This window comes from Papio anubis, chromosome 12 (genome assembly GCF_008728515.1).
Source record: "Papio anubis isolate 15944 chromosome 12, Panubis1.0, whole genome shotgun sequence".
Lineage (NCBI taxonomy): Eukaryota > Metazoa > Chordata > Mammalia > Primates > Cercopithecidae > Papio > Papio anubis.
Genome location: NC_044987.1, coordinates 93,193,299 through 93,208,203, shown reverse-complemented (window position 1 = coordinate 93,208,203; position 14,905 = coordinate 93,193,299). Strand labels below are relative to the sequence as shown.

Genomic DNA, 14,905 nt, shown 5'->3' with positions numbered 1-14,905 from the left:
CCTTAGGTCAGGAGTTTGAGACCAGCCTGGCCAACATGGCGAAACCCCATCTCCACTAGAAATACAAAAAATTAGCTGGGCGTGGTGGTGGGCACCTGTAATCCCAGCTACTTGGGAGGCTGAGGCAGGGAGAATTGCTTGAACCCAGGAGGCAGAAGTTGCAGTGAGCTGAGATTGCACCATTGCACTCCAGCCTGGGCATCAGAGAGAGACTCCATCTCAAAAAACAAACAAACAACACCCAAGCAGATGCAAACAGGTCATTTAGTCACCACTATAATGAACATGAAAATGGAAAATGCTTACATGTTTTATTTAGAAGAAGGGGGTGAGGTGAAGGGATCCTGTTTCCTGCTTTTACAACACAGGAAATAGTTTCCAAATTTGGGTGGGCAATTCTTATTTTAAACCCCCATTTCACCTTTAAATTTAATGTCAAGCTCTTTTAAAATTATCTTCATGATGCCCTTTGCCATAACATAGCAGCTGCCATTTATGAGTGTTTACTATATACCAGTTGCTTTTCATGCAAACAACCTCATATCTGTTATTACCCCCATGCCATTACAAATCTATGTGCCACCCTTTTGTGCACTACTCATATAATCCCCGCAATAACTTAGGCAATAGGAACTGTCATCTCCATTTTACAGATGAGGATACTGGGAGTTTATTTTATTTGTTTGTTTATCTGTTTATTTATTTTGAGACAGAGTCTCGCTGTGTCACCCAGGCTGGAGTGCAGTGGCAGTCTTGGCTCACTGCAACCTTCGCCTCCCGGAGTTCAAGCCATTCTCCTGTCTCAGCCTCCCGAGTAGCTGGGGTTACAGGCATGTCCCACCACACCCGGCTAATTTTTGTATGTTTAGTAGAGATGGGGTTTCGCCATGTTGGGCAGGCCAGTCACGAACTCCTGACCTCAAGTGATCCGCTCACCTTGGCCTCTCAAAGTGCTGGGATTCCAGGTGTGAGTCACTGAGCCTGGCCAGGATACTGGGAGTTTAAATTCCTGCTGTGAGCCCGGGTTCACACAGGTGGTCAAGGGTGGGCTAGAATCCAGGTAGCCTGACTCCAGAGCTACTACCGCATACTGCCTCCTCAGATTAAATAATTTTCCTAGGCCATGCTAGCTGATACGTTTTAAGAGTCTAAATCAAACCCAGGCAGTTGGGTTCCAAAATTCCAGCATTTAACCACCACATTGACTGGTTAAAGTAGGTAAACTGTTCATCACAACCTATATGTTTATTTTCATTTCTGTTAGAAATGGAAGTAGTGTGGTAGTGTGGTAGGTTACATATTTATCACATAGTTTAGGCTTGCCTAAAATTCTAAGAATTTTCTTTTTTAGATTAAAAACAAGGGTCTATTGGGAAAAAAAAAACAACTTTTTTTTTTTTTTTTTTTTGAGGCAGGGTCGCACTCTGTTCCCCAGACTGAAGGGCAGTGGTGCGATCATGGCTCACTGCAGCCTCAACGTCCTGGGCACAAGCAATCCTCCCACCTCCGCCTCCTGAGTAGCTGGGATTTCAGGGAAGCACCACCACGCCCAGCTAATTATTTTTCTTTTTTGTAGGAATGGGGGCTCACTGTGTTGCTCAGGCTAGCCTGGGCCTCCCAGAGTGCTGGGATTACAGGCATGAGCCACCGAGCACAGCCGAAAAAAAGTCTTTTTGTATACTGAAGGCTCCACTTGGACAAAAATTTGCTCTTAAGACTTTCTTTGAGATACACACACACACACACACACACACACAGCTTTTGATTATACCCATGAGGGACCCAAGCCTTGGGACACAGGGACCAGAAAATGACAAAAGCATGCAGGCAGTAGTAAACTATGGTTATACTTGTAACAAGTCATGAAGCTTTGGCTCTGAACAGGGAAAATGAAGCACTCAGGGATTCACTTCTGACTTCAACTACCATCTTTCAGGGTGAGCTCATCCAGGCCCATGTGCCATCTTGAAAATGGGAACAAAAATGTATGCCTGTGATCCAGACTGATCATATAAAACTATGGATCCTGAAAGTACGTTCCCTCTTTGCAAGCCTTAGTGACTGGCATCACGCACAAATAGGCCTTTCGGTTTCTGAACGCAGATATTTTCAAGGACCTCTGAGGCCCAGGAGAGACAAACGTTTTCTCCATGGAAGGGCAGACTATTGGCCTCCCCTCTCTTACCCTCTGTGTTCCTACCTCTTTCTAGAAGGAGGCTGAGGGGGGAAGCCTGAACCCCCAAATCAAGTCCGCCTTCTTTCTCTGTGCCTGACCCAGGGCAAAATAATCTCCCTAATACTGTTCTGGATCACTGGAAAAACACTTTCTCTGGTCGGGGTACTACTGGCACTTTACATGGGGGGCAGTTTAACCGCGGGAGTCCGCTCTCTGAAAGGTGCTGAGGGAGGGGATTCCGACACCAGCCGACTGAGAGGAGCCCTGGCCCCACGAAGTCCCTCCCAGCCACCCTCCCTCTGGGATTAGCTGCCCTGACTCTGCTCAGGCGTCCCCAGCCCGTGCAGTCCCGGCTCGCGCACCCCCATCGCCTCTGCAGAGCGCGGCCGCAGCCTGGAGCCCGCAGCCGGTAGCCCGCAGAGCCGCGCTGTCCGGGGCATCCCGGTGCTCGGCGTCCGTGGACCTGGGATCTCGAACCTGGGACGGGCTCAAAATCCACTCGGAACACTTGCATTTCTATAGGTGCTTATTTCACATTCTTGTTTTTTCTTGCTTGCTCGAGCTGTTCGTGGGTTACTTTCTGCCTTAGTTAAACCAAAAGGGAAAGGCTGAAGGGGGGAAGCCCTGAAGAATTATTTAGTGGCTGCCCAGCCTCCTCTCCAGGGAGAGGTGTTAGCTGAGCGGATCTCCCTGTCCCCGACACTGGCCCCTTTAAGAAGCCAAGTCAGTCCTGATGCTGCTGTTTGTATTGCTAATCCCCAGGAGCCCCGTTTAAAAAAAAAAAAAAAGAAGAAGAAAAAAGGGGAGGTGGGGGAACCGGGCAGCTGTCTCTTTAAATGTGATTTCCTTCTATTGTATTTGAATCGTGATCAGGAAAAAGGAAATGAAACCAGAGACAGAGGGAAGCTGAGCGAAAATAGACCTTCCCGAGAGAGGAGGAAGCCCGGGGAGAGACGCACAGTCCCCTCCCCGCCCCCAGGCCGCCGCCCCCGTTCTGCCCTCCGCTGCGAGCAGCGCCCGCTACCCGGGCCGAAGGTGCGAGGGGCTCGGGGCGGCCGGGCGGGCGCGCACCATCCCCGCGGGCGGCGCGGAGCCGGCGACAGCGCGCGAGAGGGACCGGGCGGCGGAGGCGGCGGGACCGGGATGGAAGGTTAAGTCCTGAGCAGCAGCAGCAGCTGCAGCCGCCCGGGGCCAGGCTGCGCGCCCCGGCCCCCGCCTCGGCCGCGGCGCGCCCGCAGCCCGGTGATTCGCTCTCTCTCTTTGGCATTTGAAGGGAGCGCGGTGACTGTCCTTGAGCGCGGAGGGGCGAGCTCGCCGCCGGAGCGCCGGAGCAAGCGGAGGCGCAGGAGCGGCGGCGGCGGCGCCCGAGCACCCGAGGGGGTCCGAGCCCCGGCAGCCGGCCAGCCCCGCGCCACAAAGGGAGCGCCCCTGCCGCCCGGCACGCCGCCTCCCTCCCCAATGTCCTCGGCCATCGAAAGGAAGAGCCTGGACCCTTCAGAGTAAGTGCGGCGCCCCTGCCCCTGCCACCCCCGGTGTCCACGGCCTCGCGTCGTGGAGCGGCTGGGGGACCCGGGCGGCCCTCGAGGGGACTCCAGGTGCGCGCCTGCGGCGTGCTCTTGGCCCCCTGTGCGGAGCGCTGGGCTCCCTCTTCCTCCCGGGTGACTTCGAGGGCGCTGGGAGAGGGACTGGGCGGTGGGCGGCAGGGAGAGGGGTCGGCTCGGCGCCTCTGCGGGCCACTCCAGGCTATCAGGACGCTGCCTAAAGCCACCGCGGGCCAGAAAGTTTGCACGGGAGCAGGCACAAGGGGAGCCTGGAGGCGTGCAGGTGCAGTCCGGAGAGCGTTCCGTGCTTGACTCGGCTCCCTTCTCACCTCTCCTTCTCGGCCCTTTCTCTTTGTCCATTTGGTCTTGGAAAGGGGAACATTCCAAGTGGAGGCCTCCGGGGTCCCCAGCGGCCGCCTTCCCGGTCCGCAGGTGGAGCCGCTGCCAGCCGCGCGGGTAACGGGCGGGTGAGGGGTCCGACCGTCCACCTCGGAGCTGGCTCTGGGCCTCCGGGGATTTCTAGAGCAGCGAAATCCGGAGTAAATCTGAGTACGTGTAGCCCTCCTCGGGGTCCACCGATGGGGGCCTGTGAACCTCGAAAGTTAATGCACCATTTTGTGTACAGGTGAATTCTTCTAGGGAGCAGAGTCTCGTAGTTTTTAGCATAGTCTCAAAAGGGTTTGGGGTCAGGGAACCAGAGCTCTAATGAGCATTGACCGCATCTGTTTTCTGAGCCTCGTACTGGTTTGGAATGTTTTTCTATCTCTCACCAATTCTTTAGTGTTAACATGGGTAGCAAAGGGTGTTTAAGATATCATTTTCCTGTCAACGCAAATGCCCTTTTAAGAGTCATTAGCTGCCTGGTTTTGAGAATTTTTATTCCTTTGAAGTCCCCCTCTAATCCTTTGAAGGGATTTGTTACACAAGACCAAAGGAGCTGGTTAATGACTTGTCCATTTGTGCTTTTAAGAGACATTTGTTTTGTTTTTTCTTTTCCTGGCTTAAAAGAATTGTGCCTGCCTGCTTGAAATACCGCACACACACACACATACACCCTTCAATTTCGGCTTTCTATGGTGTTTATTTACCTGGGTTTTACCCTCAGTTAGCAGCATAAAAGCTCAGCATGTTCTCATAAAACACAGGAAGTACCACCATCCAATGAGAATATAAACATCACTATTCCGTCTTGAAGGTTAAGACACCAGTTCTGTAATGAGCTAGGTTTGTTGTAGCAAAAACCCCCACTTCCTTCAACAAATTCTCAGGAGAAAAATAACATTTCTTTTTAAAAGTATGTTTATGTCAACAATGGGTTTAAAGGGTGGTTTGATCACTTTTTAAAAAATAAACTTAAAATTACAACTGAGCTTTGAGTTTCAGAGACTGGGCAAGATCATAGTAACACAATAAGGGAATGAATTGGATGAATTGGTGCCTCATGCCTTTTTGATCAGCAGAATTTAGTCACTAATCCTTTCAATAGAAGGTAAATCTGAAGGTTTCATTTCCCTGAAGGAAGTTTGCGTCTTTCAAAGTTTGTGCTTTTTCACTGAGGTTAGAAAACTGAAACATCCTAACTTCCTAACACAGCAGGTATCTACTGCTGGAGGCTCACCAGCTCCTTCCTTCACTTCACTATTTGCCCAGCGAAGATAGTTTCTGATCAAAGAGGGACAAGCTAGTTGAGAAATTGCAGCAGCACATTCTCCACCCCCTTAGAAATTGTTATGATTATCCCAGAAATCCAGGCTGAAATGATACTCAGGTGTAATATTCAAGATAAGGGTCTGGGAGAATATAAAATATTAATTTGAGGGTGAATCAATCTCATTCATTGTCTTGGATTGCCCACTAAGTATAATGTGATATTATCAATTAATTATAGAAAGACAGAGCCAATATCTTATACTTTACTTCTCCATCTCATCTCAGGCCATCACCATAACTCTTTTACTTTACGTTCCTCCTGTTGTCCAGTATCCTATTAGATGCTTCATTGTGTACTTCCTCAAAGCCGACTTGGGTCATTACAATCAGCATCTCCAAATTACAGATGGAGACTTGCCTAGCTATATGCAAATGAAACATTTGGACAGAAAGCCAGCCAGAATTCATGAACACAGAGATTCTCTTGCTATGCCACTGGTGGCCCCCACTGCCTCCCCTGTGAGTAACAAGAGCAGTTCATTTGAATTCCAGGCAGTTTTGCACCAGCTAAGGGCAAATTATCCTCTTTCATAGTCCTTTGGCAGCATCTGCATCGGGACATCCAATGTCTGTCGAGGTCCCATGAGTGGTTTTGAAAGCCCAGAGTAAGACCATGGGCTGTGGAAAGAGAAGAGATGCAATTCCGAGTTGATACACATAAAAACGCTAGGGTATTACTTGTTAGAAGGGAAAATGGCAGTCCTTATATACAATCTGTAGAAACAAAGGAAAGAAAGCAAGGCTTCAGTGAATGAAACCCTGTCTCTACTAAAAATACAAAAAATTAGCTGGGCCTGGTGGCGGATGCCTGTAATCCCAGCTACTTGGGAGGCTGAGGCAGGAGAATGGCGCGAACCCAGGAGGTGGAGCTTGCAGTGACCCGAGATCGTGCCACTGCACTCCAGCCTGGGCTACAAAGCAAGACTCTGTCTCAAAAAAAAAAAAAAAAGAAACTATAGTTTTGATTTTTTTGAGCTAGGGTCTCACTGTGTTGTCTAGGCTAGAGTGCAGTGCTCACTGCAGCCTCAACTTCCTGTACTGAGGTGATCCTCCCACCTCAGCCTCCTGGGTAGCTGGGACTACAGGCTCATGCCACCAAGCCTGGGCAATTTTTTATATTTTTTGTAGAGACAGGATTTTGCCATGTTGCCCGGGCAGGCCTCAAACTCCTGGGCTCAAGTGATCCTCCTGCCTTGGCCTCCCAAAGTGCTGGGATTACAAACGTGAGCCACTGTGCCTGGCAATTTCTTTTTTTTCCCAGATAAACTAACTTGAGCTTCACATTTTCTTGTTCCAAAGATGATAATCTCATGAAGTGCTGTTACATTGTATCTAGAAAGTGTGGGCATGGCTTTAGCACTCCTAAATATTCACAAGAAACGCTTCATTCTTCACATGACAGAATCCTCTGAAGTTGTCAGAGTGTTATAGACATTGAGCCACCTAGCCTCCTATCCCCAAGTATAATGACTGCTGGGCTTTGTGGGCTCAGACCAATTAGGACACAAGGTCACCTGGTAAGTTAGTACTAGTTAGAAATAGGAGACAGGGATTTATACCTGCAGGGCACCCAGGAGGAAACTCCCTTTGCGAATTTTACGGTTGGAAGAAGGTCTGTTTTTTGAAATATAATAGATTTTTTAGAAATAGATTTGTGTTTAAGGTTCCAGAGAACACTTGCTAATTATTACAAATCAACAAGTATTAAGTGTTTCCTGTGTCCCATTTGGGGGACACTAGAATAATTCCTTCCACTCGTTTATTTTCTTTTAGCAAAATTATTTATTTTTAAATGTTAAAAAAGTACTCAGATTCCAGTGAAGCAAAGTGAACAGGAGATACTATGCATGGCACATTAATGAAAGAACACGTGTCACAGCCTATTAACAATTGCTGGATTGAGATGTCAGTGACTGTTTAATTGCCTTCCACTCTCTTTGAAATAATCATTGCCCCCACTTCATTTTCTTCCTCAAATCAACTTTATCCGAATCAGCTTTACTGTTATAAAAATGTTCAGGTAAGGAAAGAAAGGCCTATTTTATGTTCTTCATAAGTGTAACAATGGCCTTACAATGTGGGATTTTCCTCCAAGTATTCCTTCAGTAGGAAGAATGGAAAATGGAATTTCTGTAAAAGAGTAAAACTAGGAGAATTCCTATTATATCCTGATGGAATTTTTATTTTGGAAAGAGAAAGCAGCCTAAAATAATGTTTGGTCTCATTCTTCTTTCTTCCTCACCTCTGCTTTTGTGCGGGGGGAAGGGCTGGAGGGAGGATGACACTTTACTCAACAGGGGATTTGCAGATTCTTAGCTCTCTGGGTCGTCCACTGCCCTGATGGTGAGCGACTCTTTTAGTCCAGGGTGCCTCCTTTGAGGTTAGGCAGTGCCCTTGGGTTCAGGGTATAGGAGGAGGAAAATGAGGGAAATCTGTGAAGACAGAGAGGGAGAGTCAGCGGGGAGAGAGGGAAAAAGCAGAAGGAGACCAGAGGTGCCCAGGTAGTGCTGGGCATGGGCAGGGGCACAGTGCCACCTGCAGTTGCCTTTGATGCCTCTTGGTGCCTTGTGTTGACTTCTTAGAGATCTAGGGAGTAAGGTCTGGCTCTCTTCCGTCTTAACCCAAGGTTGGTTGGGACTCTGCAATCTGGCCAAGGGATGTGTTGTCCTGTCCCTTCTCCCTTAGGTCACCAAAAGGCAGTCAGGTGAGGTACCCTGTCTGGCCCAAAATGATCTCGGACCCCCGGTGCTGGTCTCACCCTGGTGAGGCTGTCCCTGATGCTTGGCCTTCTCTCCAGGGAACCAGTGGATGAGGTGCTGCAGATCCCCCCGTCCCTGCTGACATGCGGCGGCTGCCAGCAGAATATCGGGGACCGCTACTTCCTGAAGGCCATCGACCAGTACTGGCACGAGGACTGCCTGAGCTGCGACCTCTGTGGCTGCCGGCTGGGCGAGGTGGGGCGGCGCCTCTACTACAAACTGGGCCGGAAGCTCTGTCGGAGAGACTATCTCAGGTACCCTCCGCGGCACTCCACTGGGGCCCTCGGAAGGGAGGCTGGGTGGTCCCTGGACATCTGCAGTCTGTGCATGTTGCCCCCGACCCTGTTCCAGGCTTAGACACCACCTATAGAAAGAGGTCAGGCTGCAGAAACTGAGTCTCAGCTCCCCTGCCGAGAAGCAGAGGGCATTTCTTCCTGTTTGAGAAGCATATTTTCAGGGTTACGTTCCTATGTGGTAAAATACTAATATCTTTAAAGGCAAGAGAATTGTACCCCCAAAATTCAGAGAAGTTGTTCCCTTGGGGAGCGGGAGAAGCCAGGGGATGGGGTTGAGGAGGAGTACGCACGGAGGATCAGAGGAACTGGGAGTGTTTCTAACTTAGGAGGTGGGCTCTGAGGACCTCATTTGAATGCTTCAGAACACACACACACACACACACATATATATATGTTATAAATATTCTTTTGTATGACTCCAGTATTATATGATGAGAAATTTAACAATAGAAAGCATGTGGAGCTCCAAGCATTGACTCATAGCAGGAAGGCAGTCTTTGAAGAACAGAAGGCAAAGGCCCTGCAGGCAGTTGGAGGTTCGAGTCCCAACACCATTGCTTCCCAGTGGCCTTGGGAAAGTTACTTAACCTTCCTAAGACTCGATTTCCTCATCTGTAAAATGGGGATCATAATAGCACCTACCTCTAAGGATGTGGGGAGGATTTGATGGAATAATGCAGATAAACTACTTGACTCGGTATGGATCAAATAGATGTTAGCTGCTCTTATAACTTATCCTTATGTCGTAATCATTATTTTCCAATCTAATGAGCAAAGGGATGAAAGAATGGAAGGGTAAAATAGGAACTCGACCACGCCAAGTAAGACAGGAGCTGAGGACATCTCCCATGCTTCTGTTGGCCATCCGAATTTTCCAGCACTCTGTGAATGCCTTTGCCTAGAATGTACTAGCGTTTCTAGTTTCCGAGGAGCTGCTGTGGAGGTAACTCTCTGTGCCCTCTACTGTCAGATCTGCTCAGCTGTGTAGCTGTCAGGATTTCTCCGTCTTCCTGGAGCAGAGGGTCTGTGAGGCATGCTTCCCTGATGCACCCTGACCATCCAACCCATGGAAGCTTGTTGAGACCTCAGCGCCCTTGGCTGCTGGGCCAGCTTTTCCCCTTGAACCTGCCCTCGGAGCATTTTACGTTACAGAAACAAAACCAAACCAAAAAACTGCAGGCAGTTTCACGGTGAAGGAGGCTTTACCTAAAGACTGATGGGAGAAGCCTTTTGTCCTTCTTGAATTCCCAGATAAAGTCCTTGCAGTCCTTGCAGATATGGTGGTTCCGAGAAAATAAGTAGGGTTTTGCAATGATCATGCTTATAATTTTGGTCAGTTTTCCTTTTTTTAAGTCCCAAAAAATAGAACTGGGATAAATACAGACCTGGTTTTGCTCACTCCCACTTTGCCAAGTCAGTGAGAAGGCAGACGGGTAAATGAATCCCATCGGACCCTTGACTCCATCCCTGTCAAATCATTTGAATCTTATTAAATGAAGTGCAGATTGAGTAAGGTCAGAAGAGCCCCGGCTTCTCCCTATCTCTACCGTTTTATATAACATTCAGGAATAAAACCATTGCTGCCTGGGCTTGTTAATCCTTTCCATTTTCAAAAAGGAGAGGAAGGAAAAAAAAAAAAAACAGTCTGGGAGAACCCAATGTTAATTAACTTGTGTCTTGGTGACATGAAATAATTCTTCTCCCTGCCACATTCCTAGGCAACATGTTAATTAACTCTGCGTTAGTGCAGGCATTTCCAGCCATCCTTTAACATTTATATTATTGTTATTAAAATGGGCAGCAGAGAGCTTAAGATGGGACACCTCTTGACAGAGGAGAAAAATTGTCTTTTGCTTCAGGGAGGGTCCTTCAGCCAAGATCTTGTTTACTTGCATTCTTGGTATATCTGGCAGGATCTTTGAACAACGCAAGTTGGAAGAGTGACTGAACGAGCCCTGTAATGGGGTTGAATTCTAATTCACCCCTAGGATAACTTGTCCCCATGAGGATTTCCAGTGGCTGAGTTGCCTGTTACAGTTCTTTTCCGACACTTCGCTTCAAATATTCATGAGACCCCCATGCGGAACCTCAACTCTGCTGTGTTGTTGGGAACCTGAGAGCAGCTGTTCATGTCTGTGCCGAGCCAGATCTCCTTGGATCCCTTTTCGCTAATTCTAGTGTGCGGGAGTGGTGGGGTGGTGGTGATGGCAGTGGTTTTGCTTTTGACAGCCAGCACCTGAATCTGTTAGAGCCAGAAGTATGCCTGCCCCCGCTACACCCCCAACGGACCTTAACCAGTGACAGACATGGTGGGAGTACCAAGCCCTGCAGCCTTGCCTGAAGCCAGGCATAACTTATATTCCAGAGTCCCTCCCCTCTGAGGGACTTTGCCTGAGGTTACAACTTGGCTTGGCCTCCTCCCCTTCCCTCCAGCCTCCCCTGCTGCCTTCTAGGTTTTTCCTGAGAATGCATCATTCATAAATCACTGGCACAAAAATCCTTGCCTCAGGGGCCACTTCTGGCATATCCAGCCTAAGATACCAATTCTTGGTGCCAGAGGTTAATGTTCAAGTTAGGTGTCAATTCCTGGCTTATTTTTTGCTAATATTAGAATCTCAGAATCCCAGAGCTGAAAAGGGCTACAAGGGCCTTCTCTTTCAGTTCCCTTGCTTTACGGCTTAAGTCACGGAAGCCTGTGCAGGGGACTCCGTTTGCTCAGGTCACCTGGTAAGTTAGAGGTGATGCTGGGACCTGAACTTGTCTCTCACATATTCGTCCTTTGTCCTTCCCTTCATTAGCTGCCTGATGTGGATTGTAATTTACCCCCTGACTTCCCTTTAATAAGCTCCCTCCTTCCTTAAGGATCGCCCACCCCAGGCGGTTGGATTCATGCCATGCACACTGTTTTCTCAGTCGTTCATCCTTGCTCAGGCCCAAACTTAACTTACAGAACAGTCAGGAAACCAGAACTGTCTTTCCACTCCGTGACCTCCAATGTGGCGGTTACCTGCCGCTCCACCATCTGCTACGTTGGGATAAAATGTTCTCCCCCAGTAATGAGTTTGCTCCCAGGCGGTGCTTTGGAAACACTCGGAAATCTTCAAATGGAAAGCAGGATTCAGAGGAAAATTAGCTGGCCCTGGCCCGAACAATGAGCTCTCCACTCATGGACCACCTCTTTTCAATTCCATTAATTTTGCCCAAATATTGCAAAATGTGTCAACTGCCCTTACGTCTCCTACAACCTCTCAGAATGTACCAATTGATTCTCTGATATCCTGAAATCAATCAGAACTTCCAGTAAGAGCAAGCACTCACCTAAAACTGTCCTAAAGGTTTTATGTAGAAACCACCTGCTAACATGCTATGTTTTCAGCCACGAGTGAAAATTACTTCCTGCAGCAAGACTGGTGCAGCTGGGAATACACCCAAAATGTGTTAAAACATAAGCAGCGTTGGCTTAGCCCTTGACCATGGGTGCCCTGACATGCTTCGTTCGGTTGTTCTAACAGCTGAGTGGGGTGGAGCCTATGATGGCTGCTGTTTCACTGAGGCTTAGAATCAGAGGTCTCTCCAGGGTCACTCAGGGCTGGACCAGGCCATTGAAGCTGGGTCTACTCTGCTTCCGGTACTTGTGTTACTGCACTTTTGCTGTTGATTCTCAAATGTCAGCCTGCATCCAGTCCCCCGGAAGTGTTCGTTAACACAGACTACTGGGCCTTCTCCCCAGGGTGTTTCAGTTGGGTAGGGAGAGAGGAGGGCTGAGAATTTGTTGGTTTTTTTTTTTTTTTTTTTTTTTTGAGTCAAGGTCTGGCTCTGTGACCCAGGCTGGAGTGCAGTGGCATGATCTCGGCTCACTGCAACCTCCACTTCCCGGGCTAAAGCCTCCCACCTCAGCCTCCCAAGTATTAATAGCTGAGACTAGAGGCATGCACCACCACACCCGGCTAATTTTTGTATTTTTTGTAGAGACAGAGTTTCACCATGTTGCCCAGGGCGGTCTCAAACTTGTGAGCTCAAGTGATCTGCCTGCCTCAGCCTCCCAAAGTGCTGGGATTACAGGTGTGAGTCACTGCGCCCAGCCTGAGAAATTGTATTTCTAACAGGTTCCCAGGCAGTGCTGATGCTGCTGGTCCCAGGACCAACACTTTGAGAACCACTGCACTGAGCCCTGCCATGTTCTGTCTCCCACCTTGACACTGAATACTGCCTGAAATAAGTGATCAACTGAGGCTTGGCAGAGTCTTGGTTTAAATGTCACAAAAAAAGTTTCACTTTTGATTCATGACAATGGGGCAGCAAGGGCCATGAATTAAGATCTTCCATTCATGGCGGAGAGATGCTGTTTGTCCTCGATATCTCAGAGGCGCGATTAGCTGTACTGCGTGTTTTCTGTGGAAGTCCCTGTCTCCCAGCAGCTGGGGCTGCAGCGAATAAGCAGGTGGAGATGTGCTTTGCAGCTTATGGAGGTATTCAAGGTCAGCTCTCCCCATGGGTAGAATCCGTGGCTGTTGATATGATAGAGTTTGGGAGCCTCAGAAGAATGCCCATTTTATTGCATTCCTGGTCAGTACCCTCTCAAAGGGACCCTTAGGGTCAGAAGCTGCTCTTCTGAAATGAGGGTTCCCCTGGGAGGGGACAGGTAATACTTGCCTAACTCCTTATCATAGATCACATCAGCTGAGAGTCTCGCCCACAGAGGAGCAGCCAGGGGGCAGCCCAGGGGAATGGTGAGCAGTTGCTGCAGACAGGGAGAGGGCTCCGAAAAGGGAGGAGTTACGCCAGATCCAAATGCCAGTTTCATCTGAGTTCCCTCTGCCTGCTCGGAAAGATTGCACTAGCCGGCCCTCCTTCTGGAGCTGTCCTTTCCTGGCTTCCTGACATCCTGAAAGTTCGGCCTCCTTTCTAGGGCTCATCCCTGAGCCCTGTCTTCCAGGATTGTCCCTTTCACTGTCTTCTTAGCTTTTCTTTCTTTTGCCCCAGGCTTTTTGGGCAAGACGGTCTCTGCGCATCCTGTGACAAACGGATTCGTGCCTATGAGATGACGATGCGGGTGAAAGACAAAGTGTATCACCTGGAATGTTTCAAATGTGCCGCCTGTCAGAAGCATTTCTGTGTAGGTGACAGATACCTCCTCATCAACTCCGACATAGTGTGCGAACAGGACATCTACGAGTGGACTAAGATCAATGGGATGATATAGGCCCGAGTCCCCGGGCATCTTTGGGGAGGTGTTCACTGAAGACACCGTCTCCATGGCATCTTCGTCTTCACTCTTAGGCACTTTGGGGGTTTGAGGGTGGGGTAAGGGTTTTCTTAGGGGATGGTAGACCTTTATTGGGTACCAAGGCATAGCATCCAAGTGGCATAATTCAAGGGCTGGCACTTCAAGGTGACAGAGGACCAGCCCTTAAGGGAGAGCTTGCGGCCACAGCCATCTGTGGTAACTGACATGATTAGCAGAAGACAGGAACATTTAGGGGCAAGCAGGCACTGTGCGGTCATGATGGAATTTCATATCCACAGATAGGGAGTTGTTGTGTAAAGACTTGTTGTGACTTTGATGCTTGCAAACTAGAGATGTGCAATTGATTTCTTTTCTTCCTGGGTTTTGTAACACCCCTGTTTCAACGACTGTCCTCCACACAAGGGAAGGACAGAAAGAAGTGGCCATTCTTTTTTTCTTGGCCTCCTTCCCAGGGCCTTAAGCTTTGGACCCAAGGAAAACTGCATGGAGACACATTTTGGTTGAGAATGGAAACCACAACTTTTAACCAAACAATTATTTAAAGCAATGCTGATGAACCACTGTTTTTAGACACCTTCATTTCGAGGTGAGGAGCTCCACAGATTGTTTCTATACAAATATAAATCTTAAAAAAAAAGTTGTTCAACTATTTTATTATCCTAGATTATATCAAAGTATTTGTCGTGTGTAGAAAAAAAAAACCAGCTCTGCAGGCTTAATAAAAATGACAGACTGAAATGCAGTGTTGTTTATTTGATTACGACTTATAAGTTGGGATGGCGGGGAAATGCTCTGCTTTTTGTATTGTAAAGGAGAAGTAAATAAGCAATTTACTCTTAGGTCAAATAAAAATTTCCATGGATTGCAAGGGTTTGTATGAGGCAGGCACATTTCTATATTACTGGCAATTATGTAACAGGTCATCATGTAGCTCAGAGGAATGTAGAATAATTAAATTGTTATTGTAAAATATGCATTTCACTTCAGCATTGTATGGAGTGAGTGGAAGGCAAGATCATTGCCTTTGGGAAACTTGTAACCTAGAAAGGACACAAATACATAAAGCAGATTCCCTTTGGGAGAGAAGGTAATTACCTAGTTTGAAATGTGGCAAAGATGCTGAGCTTGACACTTCGATTTTCCAAGACGGGCGTCTCAGGGTGTTTTATGACAAG

General features: G+C 48.2%; 1 protein-coding gene across 5 annotated transcripts in view; it reads left to right on the top strand.

The window, feature by feature from the left end:
* Positions 1-14,468, top strand: part of LMO2 (LIM domain only 2) — a 34,445-nt gene extending 19,977 nt beyond the window's left edge. For 2 of the 5 annotated variants that reach the window (XM_003910054.3, XM_009186328.4), the window contains 4 exons: positions 3,050-3,326; positions 3,450-3,675; positions 8,225-8,440; positions 13,466-14,468. In XM_003910054.3, coding sequence (XP_003910103.2) covers positions 3,320-3,326; positions 3,450-3,675; positions 8,225-8,440; positions 13,466-13,685 — 669 coding nt within the window. In that variant the 5' untranslated portion in view covers positions 3,050-3,319 and the 3' untranslated portion in view covers positions 13,686-14,468. Of the gene's footprint in view, positions 1-2,598; positions 2,695-3,049; positions 3,327-3,449; positions 3,676-8,224; positions 8,441-13,465 lie in introns of those variants that run through there. The other 3 variants (XM_031653398.1, XM_009186330.4, XM_009186327.4) reach the window with 2 other exon arrangements.
* The last annotated feature ends 437 nt before the right edge of the window (positions 14,469-14,905 follow it).